Source organism: Cucumis melo, chromosome 10 (genome assembly GCF_025177605.1).
Source record: "Cucumis melo cultivar AY chromosome 10, USDA_Cmelo_AY_1.0, whole genome shotgun sequence".
In the NCBI taxonomy this organism is placed as follows: Eukaryota; Viridiplantae; Streptophyta; class Magnoliopsida; order Cucurbitales; family Cucurbitaceae; genus Cucumis; species Cucumis melo.
The window spans coordinates 20,381,937-20,404,175 of NC_066866.1; the positions used below are offsets into that span (position 1 = coordinate 20,381,937).

General features: G+C 35.4%; 1 protein-coding gene across 8 annotated transcripts in view; it reads right to left on the minus strand.

The window, feature by feature from the left end:
• The window catches only part of LOC103495062 (ADP-ribosylation factor GTPase-activating protein AGD4-like), a 46,314-nt gene that overhangs the window by 20,017 nt on the left and 4,058 nt on the right, over nucleotides 1-22,239 (minus strand). For 3 of the 8 annotated variants that reach the window (XM_051090866.1, XM_051090867.1, XM_051090865.1), the window contains exons 2-10: nucleotides 21,601-21,677; nucleotides 17,195-17,295; nucleotides 10,378-10,448; nucleotides 10,035-10,097; nucleotides 6,318-6,362; nucleotides 6,006-6,071; nucleotides 4,181-4,228; nucleotides 3,993-4,088; nucleotides 3,857-3,898 (exon numbers count right to left, since the gene is read on the minus strand). In XM_051090866.1, the coding sequence (XP_050946823.1) occupies nucleotides 3,857-3,898; nucleotides 3,993-4,088; nucleotides 4,181-4,228; nucleotides 6,006-6,071; nucleotides 6,318-6,362; nucleotides 10,035-10,097; nucleotides 10,378-10,448; nucleotides 17,195-17,295; nucleotides 21,601-21,677 (609 nt within the window). Of the gene's footprint in view, nucleotides 1-3,856; nucleotides 3,899-3,992; nucleotides 4,089-4,180; nucleotides 4,229-6,005; nucleotides 6,072-6,317; nucleotides 6,363-10,034; nucleotides 10,098-10,377; nucleotides 10,449-14,135; nucleotides 14,298-16,014; nucleotides 16,187-17,194; nucleotides 17,296-21,600; nucleotides 21,678-22,239 lie in introns of those variants that run through there. The other 5 variants (XM_051090869.1, XM_051090868.1, XM_051090870.1 and 2 more) reach the window with 4 other exon arrangements.

Sequence of the window (22,239 nt, forward strand, 5' to 3'; positions counted from 1 at the left end):
TGGATATTTCTGTAAATCAATAAAAAAATATTTAAATTAATAATTAAGTTGTTTTTACTACGAGTCTCATTATCATTAATATTGAAAAATAGAGAGAAAAGCCCAATGTACAAGGATCAGCAGGTGCTCCTAGGCATCTCAACTAGGTTGACACCCGCTTAGCACCCTCATCATATCCATAAAGCGGAAATAAAAGAAAAGTCTTACTCTAGACTCCCCCTTAGCACCCTCATCATATCCATAAAGCGGAAATAAAAGAAAATCCTTACTCTAGGCTCATATTAGGCAATACAGGGACAACATAAAAGCCACAAAAACAAGGCCACAATAAAATAATCTCATCTCTCCATACAAAACGTAAAAACAGAATGGCAGCAGAGAGCAAATGAAAATCAGTCCTCGTTTATGCAGAAAAACTGGTTGAAGCAGAGGGCTCTTCCAAAAGTCATATTGTCTGAAGACTTCAAATTTCAAAGTGGTGAGGCTATAAAGGCTGGCCAATTTAACAAAATTTCCTGCATGGAGTACTCTTGAAAAATTTTAGAATAATGAACACCATAAAGTTGCGTTCAGACAAGCAGATGCAAAACGGTCCATCCATGTCGATGGCTTATCATGGAAAACCCTTTGATTTCTTTCAAACCAAACCTCAACTAAGAGTGCTTTCACTGCCTTAACCCACAACAAAGCAGCTGTCTTCTTCTTCTAGGCTGGACCAGCAAGGATTTAAGTCACATTCTTCTTAAAATCTTGGTCAAAACCCAACAAAGATTTCATCCCAATCAGCAGATACTAGGAATCTGTCCAGCAAAGAGCGTGGACTGACCTTCCTTCTCTTGATCATGTGAATTTGCCATTAGATAAAGGAATTTCTAACAGCTTTGACTCTAATAAACTTATTGAAATATCTCATTCCCTTGTCAATCTACCTACTGGAGATCGATCTTGTACCTCTCGATAATGTGTGGGCCCATAAATATTAGAAATCCAACAGGTTTTTCTATTGATTGTGCTGCACTTTATTGAAAGAGAATAACCTCATTTCAAGACTTCAATAACCGACAACTTACTTTCATCCCACATAATCAGCACTCCCCTTGATCTTCCATTAGCTTCAACAAGGTCCCAACCAATTCCTTTTGAGCTCCATAATGCCTTTATAATACGACTATCAATCTTTTCTCTTTTGGTCTCCTGAATCAAAATTATATCTGGATTTACTTTCTTCAGAAGTTTTTGTTTAATAGCCAGTTGTTTCGATTGGTCCATGATCCCTCTAGTGTTCCATGATATAATCTTCATACTGGCTATCTATGCCTTAAATCAATTCAATTTCATAGGCTACTAAGAACGGAACCAATTCTTGAGGGGGGTAGATGCTTGCTAACTTGCACAAACTTTTTTTCTCTGGGGAGGAAAAGAGCATAGCAATGTCTAGACCGAGAGGATCAACATCCTCTAATTTCTCTATATCTGTTTGAAGCTCCTTTCCTCAGCTATTTCAATTTCTGCACTGCTCATACTGATAACTGATTCTACTTCCAGATTTTCATCTTCCCGGTTCTCCACTTTCGTGAGACAAGAAGTACTTCGCACAAAATTGGAGATTGAACCAGAAATCTTTGAGGAGGATTGAAAAAAACTATTACTAAAAGAGGGAGGCAGAACTGACCTGTTCCAAGCAAAACCTGGAATTTGTATCTTCACAAAGCTTTCCTCCAATAAATCAGAATTAGACGACCCGAAAGAAGTTCTCCCCTTGATAAAGGTCTTCTTGATATACTTAGAGAATTTTCTGGTATGTGTTGGAGCGGCTTTCTTTGCAAAGGAATTTTTTTTTCTTGGATGAAGCTGGCAAGGTTCGGCTAAGAGCATAGAACAGGGGATGGGGCAAAATTGAAAACCCCTGGAGAAGGAAAAAGCTCTGTTTCTTCCTCATTTCCGTCAGTATACCAGAAGCCATGGTTTGTCTGAGTAATAAATTTTTGTGGGGCCTACCATGCATGTGACGTCTTTTAAAAGGCCTACTGAGACTTTATGTTGGATGGAATCTGAAGGGATATAACTAAGTGAACTGTTTTTTAAAACAATAAATGGCCAGGTGCCTGTCTTTTCTTTCTTCGAGATCAGATTTTCTCTCTTCCAGTGTAGCCTTTTCCACTTCTATGCTGTGCAAATACCAGCTGAACACTGGTGTGAATTTTGCCACCTGAAACAGATCTTCTCCAGCAAAAAGTCAAGGACTGGTTTACCTTCCGACCGACCAAGTTCGTCACCCCCAGCTTCCTAAGTGCCTCAAATGGATTCCTTGAGATGGATGGAGCATCCTGATTGAGGAAATCCCATTTCTCTGGGCGGCCGTTCCCTTGGAGTTCTCATCAATGGTCACTAAGTTCAGTCTACATAAATCAATAAGATTGGAAAAATCACTATGAAATAAGTCATATTGAACAAATTCAGGAACTTCTAAGGGTTCAAATCCCCAAAATTAAGAAAATAATTTCCTCAGGTCTCACTCTTTAATTATATAGTTGCTGGTAAGAACCCACACAGATTTTTTCAAACTCTAATTCTAGCTTCAGAGCACTTAATCAGATTAAGTGTTTCTAAAGCTATACTTTCCAGTCCTCCATAGGTTGAGAGGAAGGTTTTTAATTGACAACCATCCTCCAAATCCTTCAATGAGAGTTGGTCTCCTATGTTTGGCTTCATTCCATTTTTCAAATAGCAGACAATATTTTCCATAAGTGAACCATTTACCGTGTGCATAAATCATATCTTCAAGCTTTCCTTGGATAACTTTAATGATGGCTTTGTCTGTGAATAAAGGGTTAATACTGATTTTGACTTGAAAAAGATCTTCTAAGTATAACAATATGTCCTTCCAATCGTAAAAAATGAATAGTATGTTTAATACCCATAGGTTATTGAAATCTTCCTCTAAAATATCGTCACTTTTCCGCACCAAAATTTTGCTCTGACTGCTTCACAGAATGATTTCTTTTAAGAGAATGAATTGGATTTTTGGGGGTAAAAACCATGCTCTGTCTTCCAGGGGTAAAAACAGAGTGTAAATTTTTCATTGAATACTTTACTTCGTCTGCATAACTTGAGCCTGTCTTTGGGAAATGGGATGCCTGCGGTCTTGAATGGCCAAATTCAGATTGGAGCATGGAATGCCATGAAGTGTAGTTATGATTCATCAAAAAGGTCCTGATCATATTATGGAAGGAGAACCATCCATGCCGCGTGTCTCCTGAGAAAATATGGATGAAGGATTGTATTCCAAAAGTACTTCAAGCAACACACCTCAGAAACCACCCAGATGGAGTTTGGAATTTGGACAGTCTTGTTAATCCGGACTCATCTTTTCCAGTTTTTCTGAAGAACTTCCAGTCTGGTTCTTTGACTAGAGCCACACCAGTGAATCAACAAACCATTCCAATTGGGTCTTCAAATTATTCATATGTATATAGAAGAGATTGATAAATCTTAATTTTGAGTCAAACCCTCTAACATTTATAGATATATCGACATTTGATGAATATTTTCAGTCCCTGGATATACCTATAAACCATAACAAAATAATGCAACAATTCTGACAGAAATTCAATCACTACCGTGAATATTTTTACACAATAATAATTTGAAGCTCATCAAAAGGATACTTGTTGCAAGAACATGTCATACAATCAAATGAAATACTATTTTACCCCAATCTAGGGCCCGCTCTATCATCTCACATGCCGCACCAGAAGCAGAAGGTTGTGTTAATAATGTCTTTTTCTCATTATATTGATTTATGACACAATTTCTCACGCAAGAAATTTCAATTTTCGTATGTATAGGAGCATACCTGATGAATGAACGGTTCCATCTGACCAAATAAGTCAAACCCCTAGCTCACAAATAAATAAACACTGTTAGTCCACATAATAGTAGAAATATTCAATCATGAAATGTAACATCATTAAATAATTTAAAGATCATACTAGCTTAAAATATCTCAAATGAGCATCCATCAGTGCACTTATAGATTCTAAGAACTCATACTTCTTCTTTGCTTCAATGTTCATAAGCGCATTCACCTACCACCCTCAAAACAGTAAAAAAGTTAGTTAGCAAAAAGCCTAAAAGAGACCAGAACAGCTAAAAGCAATATATGTAATGGTTAACCTACTAGATTGAAGCGACTTTTCTCAAATGCTGACTTTGAATTCAAGAGGTCCTGAAATAAGACTAGGAGATCATCAATAAAATACTTCAAAAATATTCTATAAAACTCATAAGAAATTAGATCTTCGTTCTCCCAAAAACCAATAAGAAACTCCAACAAGGTAGGGAAAATAACGACACACCTAAAAGTGGCTGCATATTTATTCTTTTTCTCCCTTGCGTGTATCAGTACACATATTGTGTGCACGACTATGAAATCGTGGTTCTTAACAACTTCACAAAGTTATTTGACAATGTTGGTTTATTTTTTATTTTTATTTTATTTTTGGAAAAGAAGGAAATCTTATTGATGAATGAAATAGGAGCATAAAAGAAAGACTTCCTAATGTTATCAAAGTCATCCTATCAATAATTTAGTTTGAAAGGACATATTTTCAAGATAAGTTTCTAGCTTGGTCCAAACATTGCGAAATTGCTCGTGCAAAAGCTTCTTCTTGGTGCTCACTCTCCAAATTATTTGCAGATTTTCCATCCAAGATATTTGTTCAAACTGGATTATTTTTTTCACATCAAGTTAATTTTTAGTTTGGTTTTGTTTACTTTCAAGTGTATCTAGCAAAGTTTATTTGTTTCAACATTTTTGCTTTGAGCATTAGTCTCTTTCATTTTTTTGATTAAATTATTGTTTCCGTTTCAAAAGGAAAAAAGAATAATAATAGGAGCACAAAAAACTTGCTACATCAAAAGTTAACTTACCAAAGGTTCATCCAATTGGAAAACAAAGAAGAAAGATTAATATCTACAAGGATGTTTTTGTTTACACAAATACAAAACATGAAATAAAATTAAATCTAAAGAGTAATGAAACCCTCCACAATTTGGAGGCTTTGATGCATGTCTCTCTTGTGAGTAATAAAACCCTACACCAAACCCTTCGGCAGTTCTTTTTTGTGATTAGCAGTTTCATTTTTCTTAAAATTAAAACGACGAGAGGCATTCAATTATTAAAGCATAGGAAGCTAAAAACTTCATAGAATATTGCATTTAATGTTCGAAGTATGCTGAGTTGGATTCATCTGACTCATTGTTGTTAGATCCAAGAAATGAAACACCACTTGAAGAATAAATGGAAGCAGAAATTCATTCGGCAATTGGAACTTTAAAAAACCCATGTATCAAGGAAGGATCGTTTTATTGCAACATTCAGAATATAACACAAGGAAAACGTAAGTGACCTAGTTAGAGATATATGGTGTTATTAGTAGAATATTAGGATGATGATTAGAAGGGGGATATTAGAAAGTTTGTTAGGGCCTTTTAGTTATAAATAAGAGGGATTGGGTTGAGAGGAAGATGAGAAGAATTTTGTGGGGTTTGCATAGTTGGGAATTTGGGAGAGGATTCTCGGCCCTCTAGAATGTCCTTAGGTATATTGTAGTTTCATTTTTGGTATTGCAATATAATTCTATCTTTTAGAATTCAGAAAAATTAAAAGTGGAAAAACAAATCTTGTTTTTCTTGTTATTCTACAACTGTTTCTATATATACACACACACACACATAAAAGAAAAGAAAAGCCTTGTTTTTCTTGTTATTCTACAACTGTTTCTATACACACACACACACAAAAGAAAAGAAAAGAAAAGCCTTGTTTTTCTTGTTATTCTACAAACCATTTTAAATATATATGTAAGTACATCAAAATAACTAAAAATTAAATTAGAGGTCTAATAGCCGAAGTTTGCGTATATCAACAACCTAGGACATGTGGAAGAGTGAAAGAGTATCTTGGAGAAACTGTTCAAAATTCAATACATAGAAAGGCATACCTCTTCACATTCTGCAACAATGTCCCCTCGTGTGTTCTTTTTCAATGACACAAACTTTTCCCGAGCCTAGCAATGAAGTTATGTTTCAAAACTTAAAGACAATCGCGGAAAATTTACATTTATATATTGGACACATATATTTAAGGCTTAGGTTCTATCCAATCTCAAAATCCCTCCTATAAGGATTTCAGTTTATGTGAAAAACCACCAATTCTACCAACTTTCAGAAACATGCGTAAGCGTAAGGACAAAGCATGTATATACAAATATAACACTTGATCATCAATTGTTATTTTGAATGATATGCAACACCTGGTCATACTGATGCATAGCTTTATCGAAGCGTTGACGAGAGTCCTGCAAAGGCAAGAAGAATAGTTTAAGAACAAACTCAGTAATCCTAAAAAGAAGAGTTTTGAATGCTTATACTCCTGGTGAGACTAGGCCTCAGTCCATTCAACAGTTTTAGGGGAATTCTACAATTAATAAATCTAGAGCATATGGTCATGGCCAAGCTCCTCAAAACCCTATTTATGAACAACGTACCATGGAGAGAAGAAGTACTAGGAAGAAGACTTCCAATTCTTTTTATAAGAAATCAAGCGTTAATTGAAAGAAGTGGAAGGAATGTACAACACACAAAAGTAAAAGCCTCACAAAAAATGATTCCAAAAAACTATGGGGAAAGACTCCAAAGGTCCAAAGCCTTAAAAAGGAATTAAACCTATTAGATATAATATTAATTTTATGATGTAGCCTAAGTAACCTCAAGGAGAAATCCTCCAATAACCAAGATTGTGGATCTTTTATTAGAATGAAATATATTTCTTACAATAGTAGAAAACTCCTATTTATAGAGTTCTATTACAATTAGGGGTAAAAAGGGAACTAACCTAGAATATTACCTAATTACCCAATTAACTCTTAGCCTTCTTACATCATTTTGCCTTCACTCATCAACTTAAGCATTTGAATCAATCAGTGATTTAAGATGATATCAGGGCAAGTAGTCTAGAGGAGGTCCTATGTTCGAACCCACGATGTTATTTCTCTCCCTTTTTTTCCTTTCTTAAAGAAAAAACAAGTTTCTTTATTCATATAGATGTAAAAAGGAGATTAATGTTCTAAGTACACGAGGGTTATACAAAGAGCGTAGAGCATAAAACATAGTTAGAATCAGCAGGTGCACCCGGACATCTCAACTTGGTTGACACCCCTTAGCACTCTCATCATATCCTTAGAACATAACATCAAAAACCGGTCAAGGCTTATAAATTCAGCCATTACAGATAGGACAAAAAGACTATTGATTACTAGCCTTACAAAGGATTCAACAAATAGCATACACAAGGCCTAAGCCAAAAGTGCAATAAGAGATGTAACTCAAACCAATAAGCTAGAAAGATAAAAGCTCTCCAATTTGAGTAGATTTCTTGAATGTTGTAGCTTTTGAAAAAGGCTTGGAGAAAAAACACCACGAGAAGGCATTCTTACGGGTAACTTCAAAGCAATCCAACCAAACAAAGGATTTATCATGGAAAACCCTTTGATTTCTTTCAAACCATAATTCCGCCAAAAGCGATTTTACCGCACGCATCCAAAGTGATTGAGGGATTTTTTTGAAATGCACCCCAACTAAAAGTTGCTGGATATTTCCTTGAAGGTCAGCACCAAACACCCAAGAAAGAGAACAACTTCTGCGGACATTGTGCTGCATACGACCAGAAGAAGAAGAGATGTAAAGGATCTTCTCCATTCCAGTGACATAAAGGGCAAATGGAAAGAAGAAAGACAGCTTTTAGGAAGTTTATGCTGCATCATGATCCAAACAAGAATGTTAACTCTCCTTGGGCTGTTAGACTTCCGTTCTCCCATTAATATTGATGTTCACTTGTTGGAGCATTCTACATTTTTCAAGTCCACATAAGGGGGAGTGCTAGATGATACAATATTAAATTTACCTCAACATAGGCTTTTGGGCCAATCAGTGATTTAAAAAGACTTAATAACCTCCCTTTGCTATCCACACATCTAAAAGTCTACCATTCTTCTCGAACCAAATATCCAAAAAAGAATGAGAAAAACAAACTGACTAGAGAATAGTGCCCTTCTCCTTGCCAAGGGGAAGAGCATGTTGTAGACCAATGAGACTCCAAACGCATCCAAGAATCTGGACAATATTAAATGGGCATAACAGCCACTCAAAATCATATGGTTAATGATAACATGTACATAGTATTCTATCATAAAACTAATTGGCAATGAGAGTAGCCCATGGTATCTCTTATAAACATTGTGAGGTCACTCGATTTTTCCAACTCAAATCCTCAACATGCCCCATCAAGACGGTGCCTTTTTAGGTTCACCTTTCTTAGATCATACTTTAATTCTTTTTTCCTATCGAATACCCGTCTGAGCTTTATGGACTCTAATATTGTATTAGATAAAATGAAGTTCCATCGCAAAATTAATTGGCAGAGTAGCCCATGGTATATTGTATTTTATGAGGTCCCTCGATTTTTCCAATGTTGAATCCTCAACAAAGGTCAACATTCTCCGATGCATCAGTACAAAGGTAGCATCATTGAGGCCCCAAAAAGAAAGAAGAATGCCTTTGCACGCAATCTGAATTGTTCACTCTTCCATTAACGTCCTGTTAGGAAAAGAAATTGTACACCACCACCTGACCTGATCTGCAGCAGCTGTGGCCTCGACTCCATGAGACTCTGATGCCCATCAATAATTCATGCAATAAATTAACTTTTATGAAGGCTACCGACTACCCGTTCGGACTTAAACCATATCACCCATAGTGTAAGGAGTTTAGATTTGCGAGTTGAACCCATTCGATCACCTTTCAACAGCGTTTTCTGTCCATTTCTGTGAAGTTTGGTGGGAATTTTGGGTTGAAATCCATTCTCTATCATTTGGTTTCTGTTCAATCTCATCAATTGGGTTGCTTAATCTCAATTGGTCAGTTTTCTACATCGTGTCAAATTAGACTTTTACATGAATGGTGAAAGTGTTCAATCAAAAAAGTCACCCATATAATCCCTACCAAATTTCTGCCACGATTAAAAATGTGTTTTGCAGTACAAATCAATTCCACCTCACTCTTGATCAGTTAAAGTCTAGCTCGGTGGTTGAGTCCAGGACTAGAACTAATATTGTGAATTTATTGTGACCTTGAGACTAAGCCTTACTGTTTTTCTTTAGAGAAGTTGTGTTATTTTTCCTTGCAGTTGCAAGCTTGGAAGCAACAGTTTAGCTGTTGGTTTGATCTATGGTTTGGAACTCTCACTTTTGGTCTTCAAGGACTTCTTTGCTTGTCTACTCGATGGTCTTTAGTTGGCTTTGGCTTTAAAGTTAATGTGTTCTGTTGCTTTGAGTTTCTTTTCTGAAGTTGGTTTGTTAGGTCTAAAGAGTATGCTTTTTGTTGTTTTCTTTTCATTGTATCTCAATAGTATTGTCTTCTTTTGTTATTCTCAGCTTCTCTCATCTCTTGAAGGTTAATATATTTCTTTAGCATCAGTCTCTTTTGCATTTTTTACAATGAAAAGTTTTGTTTGTGAGTCCACTCTTCCATCGCTAAAGTTGGATATACAGAGGAGATGATGAAGAGTTTTTTGAGTTTTTTAAATGATAGTATAAATAGTCTAATATTTTGGGAGGGAGAGTTAGTTAGCTTTTTGAAGTTTAGTTGTTCTGTTTCATCCTTGAGAGATAGGATAACAGAGAGAAGGAGTGCCCTAATCTTGAATTGATATTTACTCAATTCAATTCTGTAATTTCATTGTATTGAGATTTCATCCTCAATTACTATCAATAAATTCATCTACTTGAATATCAAGATCGGGTCCCAACAAATATATACATATATAATAAATAAATAAAAATCAAAACTAGATAATGGAAACCAAGGAACTAACTCCCCCCATCAAATTGTACGGTTAATTCATATGGTACTTGTATCTCGTAAAAAGATGACTTGGATAATGAGACAAGTTTTCATCTTGTTACCGAACTTACCTTTACTCCTTGTAAATCCTCGTTCAGAAACTGCATCAACCGGTTAGTTAATACATGTTCTACCTGCAAAAATAATTTTACATGAACATGAAAGATTACAAAGAAAAGTCCATATGAGCAAAAATTATCTTCAATGGTAAAAGTCAATCAGATACAGCTGCATTTCTTTGCCATAATTTCCCAAGCCAAAAATTAATCAACCATAAACTCTCATACCCTCAGCACTACAAAAATAATTTATTAAAAATAAGGACTTTTTACGCATCCCATAAAGAGGATCCAAAAATAATTTATTAAAAATAAGGACCTTCTAAGCATCCCATAAAGAGGATCTAGAAATTACCTGAGAACGCAGTTGTTCTTTGTATGTAGCAAGTTCACGAAATGCAGTGATAAACTTGGATAAAACTGGACCTGGAACAAATTAATCGCGCAGATAACAAGTCATAATTTGCCTTATTATACTCTCAGGTAATAAAAGTAAATAACAAATAAATATAAATAAAACACTCTGGCTCTTTCATAAATCAAACAAGTTCAAATCTAACGTGCCTACTATCACTATAAAACCACGCTGTCTAATTGACTATTTATACCACATACAAAACATTTTTCAGGGCTCATCTGGGGAAGAAGATCGGGTTGACCAAATAAAAACTATTATCCAGATAGGAAATGTTCAGTTAGGACACCTATTTGAGATTCAACCATAAACTACTCTATCTAACAAAAAACCAAGCGTCCCTCACCCAAAAAATTAAATCTATTTCTTAATTGAAAAATAAGTTCCTCTTCTGCGTGCTTTCCTTCTAGTTTCTAAGATTCAACTCAACTAACTGACCAACCACTATTATGATCTACGAATTATGCCATGTTGGATGGTTTCTATGTGATTTTTTTCCTTTTTGGTAAGAATAGGAAACAATCTCATTTATTTATGTATGAAATTAACAAAAGGAATGGAAAGGTTGAAAACAATTATATTGGTGTATGAAAATTTACAAGAGGGGAAAATGAGTTGCAAGAAAATTCTCCAACATGTGTAGAGAAACTATAAAATCAAACTAGCAAAGATAACTTACACCAAGAGATGGCTAGCTAGATAGACTATAGGATAGACATCCCTATCAGAAGCTAGTAGGTGTGTGCGCCTTCGTTTCTTGCCGGAGTAATGGAGGAATGCCAGCCCAAGTAGTCTTGTTTCATGTGGGAGCTTTTTAGCATTTTTAGAAACGCTTTCCAGTCCTACTTGTCTTCCCTTGAGAAAATATGAACATAGGACTAGTACCCAGAAGTGGGCCCGATGACACACCTCAAAACCCACCCTGAATCTTCTCGGAATTTCATCAAACTTGTGGTTCCCCTCTCATCCTTTCCATTTCTAATAAAGATTTGTTCTCTGAACCCCGAATAAGTTCATTGATGAACTCAATGAACCATTTCAATTGTGGCTTCGTGACCTCGAGTATTTTTCTGAGATCTACATCTTCAATGTTGAATAACCCATTTTCAAACCAAGGACAATAGTAATTATTAATAAAGAGGCTTGTCTCCGTTTAAAAAAAAAAAGAACAAAGGGCGATGGTAGGAACTAACCACTTTGCTACTTACCACTTCCATGTGTTCCTCCAAGTTCATGAGAATCATGAATGGAGAGGTGGGGAATGGTCTACTCTATTGGACAGAGAAGTTGTCGGTGAAAAGGAATGCCAGGGGCAAGGTGAAGGATCAAAGGAGGGGAGAGGGGGGAGAGAAGGGAGAGAGAACAAACCTTTAAGCTCATATTTCACTTTTAATGTTACGCATTTTCGATGTTGGGAGAAGTTTTCTTTCTTTAACCTATCTTGGGTGTTTGGTGCTGACTTTGGAGGAAATATCCAGTAACTTTTTGTTGGAGTGCAATTCAAAAATATCCCTCGACCACTTTGGGTACATGCGGTAAAGTCCCTTTTGACGGAATTATGGTTTGAGAGGAACCAAAGAGTATACCATGATAGATCTTTTGTTTGGTTGGATCGCTTTAAAGTCGCCCGTAAGAATGCCTCCTCATGGCTTCCTTCTCCAAGCCTTTTGAGAGCTACTGCATTCGAGAAACCTACTCAAATTGGAGAGCTTTATTTTTCCAACTTAATCTACTTGTTTTGAGTTTACTTTCTTTTTTCACTTTTTGATTTAGATCTTCTGTAAGTTTCAATGTTGAAACCTTTGTAAGGCTAGTAATTCAGTCTTTTGTCCCTCTTGTAATGGCTGAATATAAGCCTCAATGATTTTTTATGTTTGTTTGAGGTATATGATGAGCTAAGGGGGTGTCAACTTAGTTGAGATGTTGGGATACGCCTACTAATCATGTTTATGCTCTTTGTATAACCCTCATGTACTTGGAGCATTAGTCTTTTTTAATTTATATCTATATGAATAAACAGACTTGTTTCTTTCTAAAAAAACATGAAACTAGCACTTTTTTTCATATGATATGTGGCTCTGAAGTCCACAATCTAAGGATTTAATGACAATTGCAAGTAAAACTGTAAGTTTTTGTTAAAGAAACCGCACCTTAATTGAGGAAAAACGAAGAATACACAAGAGCATATAAAAATAAGCCCATCAAAGGGAATCTCTAACTTTAACTGCAAAAGAAGAAGGACCAATGCAAAAGTACAAAACCAAGTTCGTAACTATGAAAAGACAGTGACCAACAGCTGCAGGAGGCATTAAACTTAGCCACCACCTCACAAGATATCCTATTGTTCCTCTTAACCCCCACAAAACTACAAGGAAGCTAGTATTCCCGCAAAACTTTGTCCTGAAACTTTGTCCATCTCCCTTTTTTCTTAAACAGAAACATAACTTGTCATTGATGTAAAGAAAAGAGTCTAATCTTCAAATACAAGAGACACCGGAGAAAAATACAACTAAGAGGAATGGGATCAGTCAGCACATCTGACTATCTCAACTAGGTTGACACAATTCTAGCACCCTCACCAAGTACATGTAAGGAGAATTACAAGAAAGTGAAATACAAACAGATTTAGGGTTCAGCTTAAATTGGAGCGCTTTTATTTCCTAAGCTTAATTATGAATTGGTGTTGATTACTCGCTTTTTTATCGCCTCTTAACAGATTCAATAGCTTTTTTTTTATCGAGGATTGTCTCTTTGTTTTCCATGTATTAATATCCTATGTTATAAAGGTTGTTTGTTTAGCCCTTTTAGTCATGTTATCGTTTATTTTGGATATGATGAGGGCATTTATTTTGAATATGATGAGGGTGTCAACCTAATTGAGATGTGCAAGTTCACCTACTGATCCTTAAGTTCTTTTGCTCGTTGTATAACACTCTTATACTGTGAGCATTCTACAGATATCTTGAATGGAGTAGGCTTCAAAGATCTTAGAGAGAAAACACTCTGCAGAGGATAAGAGAAAAGTGTAAAAGGAGGATTGAAGAGCACCATCTCTATTTCGTGTCCCACAATCACCAAAAAAATTCATCCAAGACTTCTAATATATTGAGAAACTGGCAATCATACCATGTATGATCAAGGTCCTCCCATGTCTCCTACAAAAGAATGCATCACTGTGTGTATAACACTATAGTAGAATGCCTTTGAACATGATAAATGGTATTAACTTTCCATGTAAAACCTACCATGCAAAAACCTTAACCATCCGTCAAATTTTAACATTCTAAAATGAGGAGAAAGCTGAGGCAAGAGACAATAGCAGATGGAGAAGGGATAGACAAGATACAGAAAGAAAAGGAACGGTAAGAATGATCCTTTTTGAAAAAGATGGAAACAAGCCTCTACAATAATGATTGAAATGAGACCAATGCACTCTCAATGTACAAGAGAATTATACAAAGAGCATAAAACAAAAAGGCCTAAGGATGAGGAGGCACACCCGGACATCTTAACTAGGTTGACACCCCTTTAGAGCCTTCATCATATCCAAGAAAACTAAAATTAAAGGAGTAAAACTTAGGCTTTTACACAGCCCGAACAACACGCCCAGCTATTGAAAGAGCAAAAACAAGGAACGCAAATAAACAGTACAAGTAAATGCAACACAAGAGGACTAGGATGTAAAAATGAAGGCTCACCAATTCAAACACAAATCTTGGATGTAATAGTCTTCAAACGGCTTAGATAAGATGCACCACGACAAGGCATTTCTCCAAACCGTTTCAAACTGATCTGTCCAGACGAGGGGTTTATCATGAAAAAACTTTGATTTCTCTTGAACCACACCAACAAAGCCTTGACTGCATTATTCCATATCAACCAGGCCATTTCATTTACTTGTGAACCAATTATCGCAACACATTACTTTTGAACTCATTACAGAAAGCCCAAGAGGAACTGAAAATTTTAAAAATTTTCCACCAGCACTTAGATGAGTAGGGGCAAGTGAAAAATAGATGCTTTAGGTTTTAGGTCTTCATCACGCTGATTACACAAAAGGAACATGGAAGGAGGACAAACAACTAGAAGGCATTTTTTGTTGTAAAACCATGGAGACATTAAGTAATCAAAAAAATCATTATCCACATAAGAATGTTTACCCTTCTTGGGCAAATTGACTTCCATAACATCGTGTAAAGCAAATGGTCAATAGGAGAGAAAGGAGAGAAAAGAGAGAGATGGGTCGAGAGGGGTTTAACTGTAAAAGCTTCATTCTTTTCTAGTGCTCAAAATCATTTATCAAAAGAATTTGAGACCCTTTTAGCTGAACTTAAACCAAGCAAACATTGATACTCAACAATTTCCTCTTCCTTAAGCAAACGACGAAAGGTGATTGACTAAGAATCCACCAAGCAATCCCAATGATCAGCCACCGAGCCATTTGGAAATAGGGCTACTTTAAACAACTTTAAGAACAGAAGTTAACAAGCCTACCCAAAGGGCTTCTTAAACTTCTACCTTCTTTGCCCCATGTATGCCAATTAAAGAAGTCTTAGCAATATATACTTCTAACAACCTTACACCAAAGGGAATTTTCTTCCTCCATATATCTCCAACCCCACTTTGCCAAGAGAGTCAGATTTTTTGTCTTGAAACCTCCCAAACCGAGGCCTCCATCTGCTTGGGATCTTCTGACACTCTCCCATTTCACAAGGTGACTAATTTTGCTACCATTATACCCTTCCCAAAAGAAGTTGCATATAATTCCCAAAAGAAGTACAAGAGTATTATACTAAGAGCAAAAGAACTAAAGGAAAATACAAGCTAAAACATAAATAAAGACTAAACGGCAACATAAATATAATGGAAACCTAAAGACGAACCCAAACAGAAAATAAACGAGATAATCAAAGCCACTCAAAGACAATACTTCAATAGAAAGCTAAATACAAAGCAATACTTAAACTATCTCTCGTAATTAGCCCACTCGAATCTAAAATCTTGCCACCCAAATATACAAGGTCAAAGGAGAAAGAGAAAGCCAAGATGATGCAAAACAGCTGGCCAAAACTATCTTGCCAATGCAATCCAATGCCCATAGGAACTCAAAGCAGTCTTCCAATCCACAAAAACTTGTCAGCACCGCCTTCAACGCATTACTCCAGCTAGCAAAGAGAAATCTGCTTTAGCAATGTCAGTTTCTGAAAAAAAACATTCATCCCACCTTGAAAGAATGCGCCCAAAACTCCTTAAAGCTCCTAACTAAAGTCCAGCCAACATCTTTTGAGCTCTAAATGCCTTTTATGAATTCTTTATCGAAACTGTCTCTTCTAGAATCTTGAATTAGTAATGTCTGGAATAATTTCTTAAGAAAACTTTTAAGAATTAACCATATTGATTTTTGTCCAAATCCTCACGTAATTCAATAGCTAAAATCCGTCTTTCAACCCTGAAGGATATCCTCTGAATGACCTGTTTTCCTTTGGATTAGACTAAGGAGATTTCACATGCTTCCAATATGGAACGCAATTTTTGAGGTATGTCTTTCTTTTCAAGTGGAGTAAAGGGGAAGCTTACCTTAACGGAATGTGATTGGACCTCTTCAGTTTGGAATAAAATACCTAAAGCCTTGTTCCTATCGTCCGGCATTTCATCTGTATTTTTTATATCCTCATCATCTTCTCTTTCCAGTTCTTCCCTGCTTACGCTTGCCAATGACTCTTCATCGAAGTCTTTTGAAGCTTTATGTCTGAAAAGTACAATGTATTCCTCGCACAAAAGAATTGAAACTCTTGGGAATTACATCCAGAATGGGAACCGGGTTTATTCAATAAAGGTAAAGAACATGACCTGTTTTGATCTAGTCCAGTTGACACAACACACCTCAAGCAAGTCAAGGACATGGATCTTGACACAACACGCGCGGATTTTAAGTGGGAATGGTAAGAATGATGTAATAGCAAATGGCTTATATACTTTATTGATGGAAAAGAAGGAAAAAAGGTATTGACCGAGTAGAATCATATGAACCAGCAAAACAGTAAAAAGCTTAAGGCTACAAATCCCTAGGCATCTTTCTAAGAAGGATGCCAAACTCTGGTAACGTGACATTTCTAGTTGATAACTGTTTAGTTCCAATAAAGAAGAATAACAACAATAAAAAAAAAAAATTAGAACTTGGAAAAGGACACAATATTCCTCAATCATTGGCCTTAAATTCAGGGAATTATATACAGAAAAAGGTTAAGGACTTTCCTGAATGATATACAGCCTATTAAAAAATAGTATAATAAATTAAATTAAAGTATTAATGGCAGTATATAGAGAATGTTATTAGGATATTTGTATTGGCATAATGGTAACTACCTAAGGTTTGGTTTATAAATAGAAAGTATGGGTGGTTGAAGGTACGCAAAATTCTCAAAATGTCTATTCTGAGCCTTGAGAAAGAGACTATTGTTATTCACATTGCTATTTGAATTTGAAATACAGTTACTGTGTTGTTTTATTATTATAGTGATCCTAACATATTATTCATGCCCGATATAAAAGACAACTTTACACTTTCCTTCTCCCAAGGTAACACAACCTAAAATCAGAGAGACAATTTATAGGTTCTGTTTAGGACTTTCTTAAAATAGATGTTACCTAGACGGCCTGCATGGGCTCTGGAAATAGGGCACTTAATAGAAACATATGGCTTAGACTCTATTAGTTGAGGGAAAGATAATAAATAGCATAAAGATATCATTACAACCTCCAATAGACACGCTGACAGGATCATCTTGCCCACCACCGAACCCTTCCAAAGAATCTGCAAAAGAAATGTCTCCATTACTAGCTTCTCCAAGAGTTTCCCTACAAAAGCAGACATTTTCCCAAACAAACAAAAAAATGAATGAATACTATTGAGAAAAAAAAAATATGATATGTTACATAGATAAGGCAACAATATTATTCAAAAGTTTGAACCCAGAAATTAGCAGGCACATGTTTAAAAAAATATTTGGAAATAGTACCCTTTTGATCCTAGAGTTTTCATTAACGTCACCAATCTCTAAATTTTCAAAATATCCACTTAATCCCAATGTTAAAGAACAGAATCGTCAATTCACAAATGAAAAGCTACCTAGGAAGTTAACATAAACTTTAACCTAGTCTCTCTCTAGACGCAAGTCTTCCGGTGATACTCCTCAACCTCCCCTTCCTCTGCCTTTTGGCAATTTCACGACCAATCTCCTCCCTTCTTTATCTGTGAAGCTTGTACTCTTAGCCTGTGTTGGATTAAGAGTCGTGGCAATTTTACACGAGTACCATTTTTATACACTCTACTTTTGAAAGGAAACTCTTCAGCATTTTGTGAAAGACCATCCACCCCCGTTTGTCTTCTCCCGAGCACACTCAAATGATGGAGTGTCCACCTAACATTGGCCAAAAGACACAACATAGAACCCATCCATTTCTTGCCCAAAACTTTGACAACTTCAGTCTTCCTCGGTCTAACTCCTCCTGCTTTCGAAAGAATCCATCTTTCAAACCTCTTAGTAACTGTTAGTGATATATAATTAAATTTGCCTTCAAATACTAGCTTAAGCTTTTGGGTGAATTGGTGGTTTAATATGGTATCAGGGAAGGTGGTCCGGGGAGGTCCTGTGTTCAAAACCCTGCATTGTTGTTCCTCTGTAATTAAAAATTGATTTCCACTTGTTGGCTTTCAAATATTTCAAGCCTACAAGTGGATGGGAGTGTTAGTGATATATAATTAAATTATCCTTCAACATTAGATTAAGCTTTTGGGTGAATTAGTGGTTTACTTTGATAAGACTTCCAGGAATGGGCTCAATTGTGCTTCAAATACTGATAAAGATCTTTGAGCTTCCACATTTTTAGCATGGAAGCTATCATCTTCTAACCAAATGCAATAATACAATCGAAGAACATTGTAGCTTCCCACTTCCATTGTAGTCACACCTCAATAGGAGAGCTAATAATGACAATCTTTTCACCTGATAACAGGTAGCTAGAGACGTCGAAAAGGGGAAAGGCGGGGAGGGGATAGGAGAGAAATCATCAAAGGATTTTTCATAACAAGTATCTTCCTTAGCTCAAATCATCTTGAGTCCTCATACTTGAAGACTTCCTCCTGGTCTTCTCTTTCTAAATCTAATGTAGTATTTTTTTTTTGAAAATGAACTGAACTTCTTTATTAATGATAGAATCTCAAAGTACAAGAGGTACGTACATTGAGAATAATAAAGAAGCATAAAGCAAAAAACCTAGGAGGATCAAAAGATGCACCCAGACATCTCAACTAGGTTGACACCCCCTAGCACCAAAACATCATATCCCATATCTAAACATGAAGAAAAGCAAAGAATCTAAATCTGACGTAGTAGGAATAGAATACTATGGTCAAATCTTTAATCTATTAGGATAGGATAAGTTTCTATTATTAATTAGGATTAGGGTGATTAGTTTGTTTTTCAACAGAGTACTTATCTTCTTGTATTCACAACTTTTAAACATTAATAAATTTATCTCATTTGAGTTACATCAAATTAGTACCAGAGCAGCCATCTGAACCAACATTGATTGTCACCAGTGGAAGACTGAAAAACTCTTTCTTACGCTAATCACAAGAGAGAGCTCTGTGAGTTGTGCTTATTGTCGAACAACACGCATCTAATAAGGGGGAATCTTTAAAATTCCAAAAGAAAAAAAAAAAGATTTATCAAGATTTTGCAAAAATGGACTATTATCGCTAAAAGGAGAGGACGAAGAAAAAATATAGCAATTGTATAGGCAAGAAAGTCAAATTTACTCCAAAAAGTAGTATTGGAATTCTGATTCGTGATTCAGAAAAATAATTCCAACATAATAATTTCACCCATGCTCAATTTTCTCAAAGAACCTATCACAACCACATTTGAAATTTGATATAGTGATTCTAAAGATTTCAACGAAGATTCTAATGCAGTTTGGAATGGAATAATAAGGATTTACAAATTAAATACAACGATGACAAAAATATCAAGACAGATGATGAACCTTCCTCAACGAGAAGAAGAAAACATAAGCTATGAACAAAGTAGACCTACCCAAATAGCAATGGAAAGAAGTTTTAGAGAAAAAATCAAAGGCAATTGGAATTCACAGGAGAGGGATCACATAGTTTTTTGAACTCCAAGATTCCAAGAGCCCATCCAAAAAGTTTAACACTCTAAATTTTTTTCACTCAAAAGAGGAAGCGATAGACCAATTTGAGCAGGAAGATGATATTTTCATAAATATTATGACCAAGTCCAAGAAGAAAAACAAGAAGATAAAATGCACATATTGTCATTTGGTGGCAATTCGGACTTAGAAACTTTCCTCGATTGGATAAAGAATGTAATGAACTTTTCGATTATATGAACAGACCGGAAGACAAAAAAGAAATTAATTGTCTTCAAGTTGAAATCAAGGGCGTTGATTAGGTGGAATCAAATTCAGTTGAATAGAAAGCTGATGGGCAAAAGTCCAATAAGAAATTGGCAATGAATGTTGAAGATGATGAAACTAGATTCTTACCACTAGATTATGAACAAATTCTTTATCAACAAAATCAGAAAAATATGGAAAAGAATCAGACTGTGGCTTACTTTACCGAGAGAATAGAAAAAAGGCTGCAAAAAACAGAGGAAAACCAAATGGGAAAAACCTTTCAACGGTTATCCACATAGAAATACAAAAGGCTAGAAAGCAATCTCAATTTGACAGAACTTCATAGACAAAAAATGAAGAAGATGAGTTGAGTAAAAAGGTAAAATGTGCGAGGAAGAGTTCACTTTGGGAGAAGAAAAAATTAAAGAAAAAGAAAACGAAGATATTATCAAAATAGAGAAGGTGCAACCTAAGTTGGAGGAAAATTTGAAGAACCCACACAAAATTACATTTGGGCACTTAGGCGATTTCGCCTACAAGGCAAAGGTGATTAACAATAAACACCCAACAAAAAAGGAAGAAGAAAATTGCTTGGCTGACAAATGAAATACTTCGAAGACAGCTGACATCCCATTTGCAATCGTTCACAAGATAAAAGAAGATGAAGCAGCAGTGTGAGATGAACGAGTTCGTGGAAATTGTTCTCAAATTTTTCTTTCTAACCCGACCCAAAAGGCACATACCCAAACCTGGTTCCATAATTTTCACAATTTATCCACCCGTTCTCCTTCTCTTAACCCAACCCAGATGAACCAATCTATTCGAAACAAAATTGTTTTGGTTTTCTCATCCCATGACCCACACATTTTGACCCAAAATTGTCTCCAGACCCAGCGGTTTTGAACTCCATCCAATGTTGATACAATCTGTCATCTGGCCCATACCTAAACTGACTGAAGAAATAAAAATCCAACGACAATTGGACTTTCATCATACTTACAAAATCAGCTTTTATTCATTTTATCAGAAATCTGCATATTATTTGACAAAAGAGTTCTTTTTTACCACATTAGTTCTAGGATCGATTGGCGGGAATCACAAAATTGAGATATTATTGATGTTGGATGTTTCGAGATCAACTAGCTTACTTTTTTCTTTTTGCCTTCATTTTTGTTTTAAAACTCAAGGACGAGTTTTTTTCCTTTTTTTTTTTTTTTTGAAGGATAGAATGATGTAGTAGGAAGAAAATATTATGGTCAAATAGTTTCTTTTATTAGAGGATTAGGATTAGATTCTTTTATTAATTAGGATTAGGATTAGTTTTCTTTTCCATTATAAATAAAGTACTTATCTTCTTGTATTCACAACTTTTAAACATTAATAAAATTCTCTCATTTGAGTTGCATCAAAATCTTATGTTGATTTTTCTTACATGATATTTGCTAAACTGTAATGCTTAAACGTTCCCTTGTACTCCTTTTAAATTTTTTATTTTATTTTCTCCTCTGTGGAATTTGTACCTTCAGATCAGTAGTCTAACAAAAATGTACCAACACAAGAATTAAAAAATTATAGCTGTAAGAAAATATCAATACAGTCACGAATAAATTAAAGATTAGCATGATAATGAAGACATTCACACATTTTAAAGATATGAGAAAGCATGCTTCCATTCCTACCAACTCCATTTTCCAAAACCTTAACCGGAATGGTGGAAAAGAATAAAAATGAAGCACTTACATAAACATCCTACATCCATTGTGTAGTCTTCTACATCGATCTTCTAACTCATCCGTTGTTCGTTCTAGAGAAAATATCTACAAATAGTGGAAAGATAAAATAAAAGGTAAGGAAAGTTATCTGATTACCAAATAAATTAAAATCCAACTTTTAGAAGAAGAGCTTCCAAAGAGGACCAAAAGATGGCTTGCACTCAAAATGTGCCATACAAGATGATAAACAAGTTAAAAGCTCCAAAAACAAAAGGTAAGGAAAGTTATTTGGAATTTGTTTCGTAGCTCTTTTTGTAGAGGTAGACTCAATTTTCTCTTTTCCCTTGCTCTTAGTATAATACTCTAGTACTTTGAGCTAAAGGCTCTTTTATTAATAATAATTTAAGAGACTTGTCTTCTTTCAAAAAAAAAAGCTCCAAAAATGAAAAGAAAACGTAAATTTGGCACATGATTGGCACTTACTAGTGAGAAGCAAACGGAGAACTATGAATGTTTTCTTTTTCTCTCTCTCTTTTTACTCCTCATGTACCTAATTCTACTTAACATCTAATTAATAATAAACTTCGGTTTTTTTTTTTTTTTTTTGCTTTTGGCAGGGGACCAGTGTTTAAGGATTTCTATTCATTGATGAATCTTTGTTATTAAT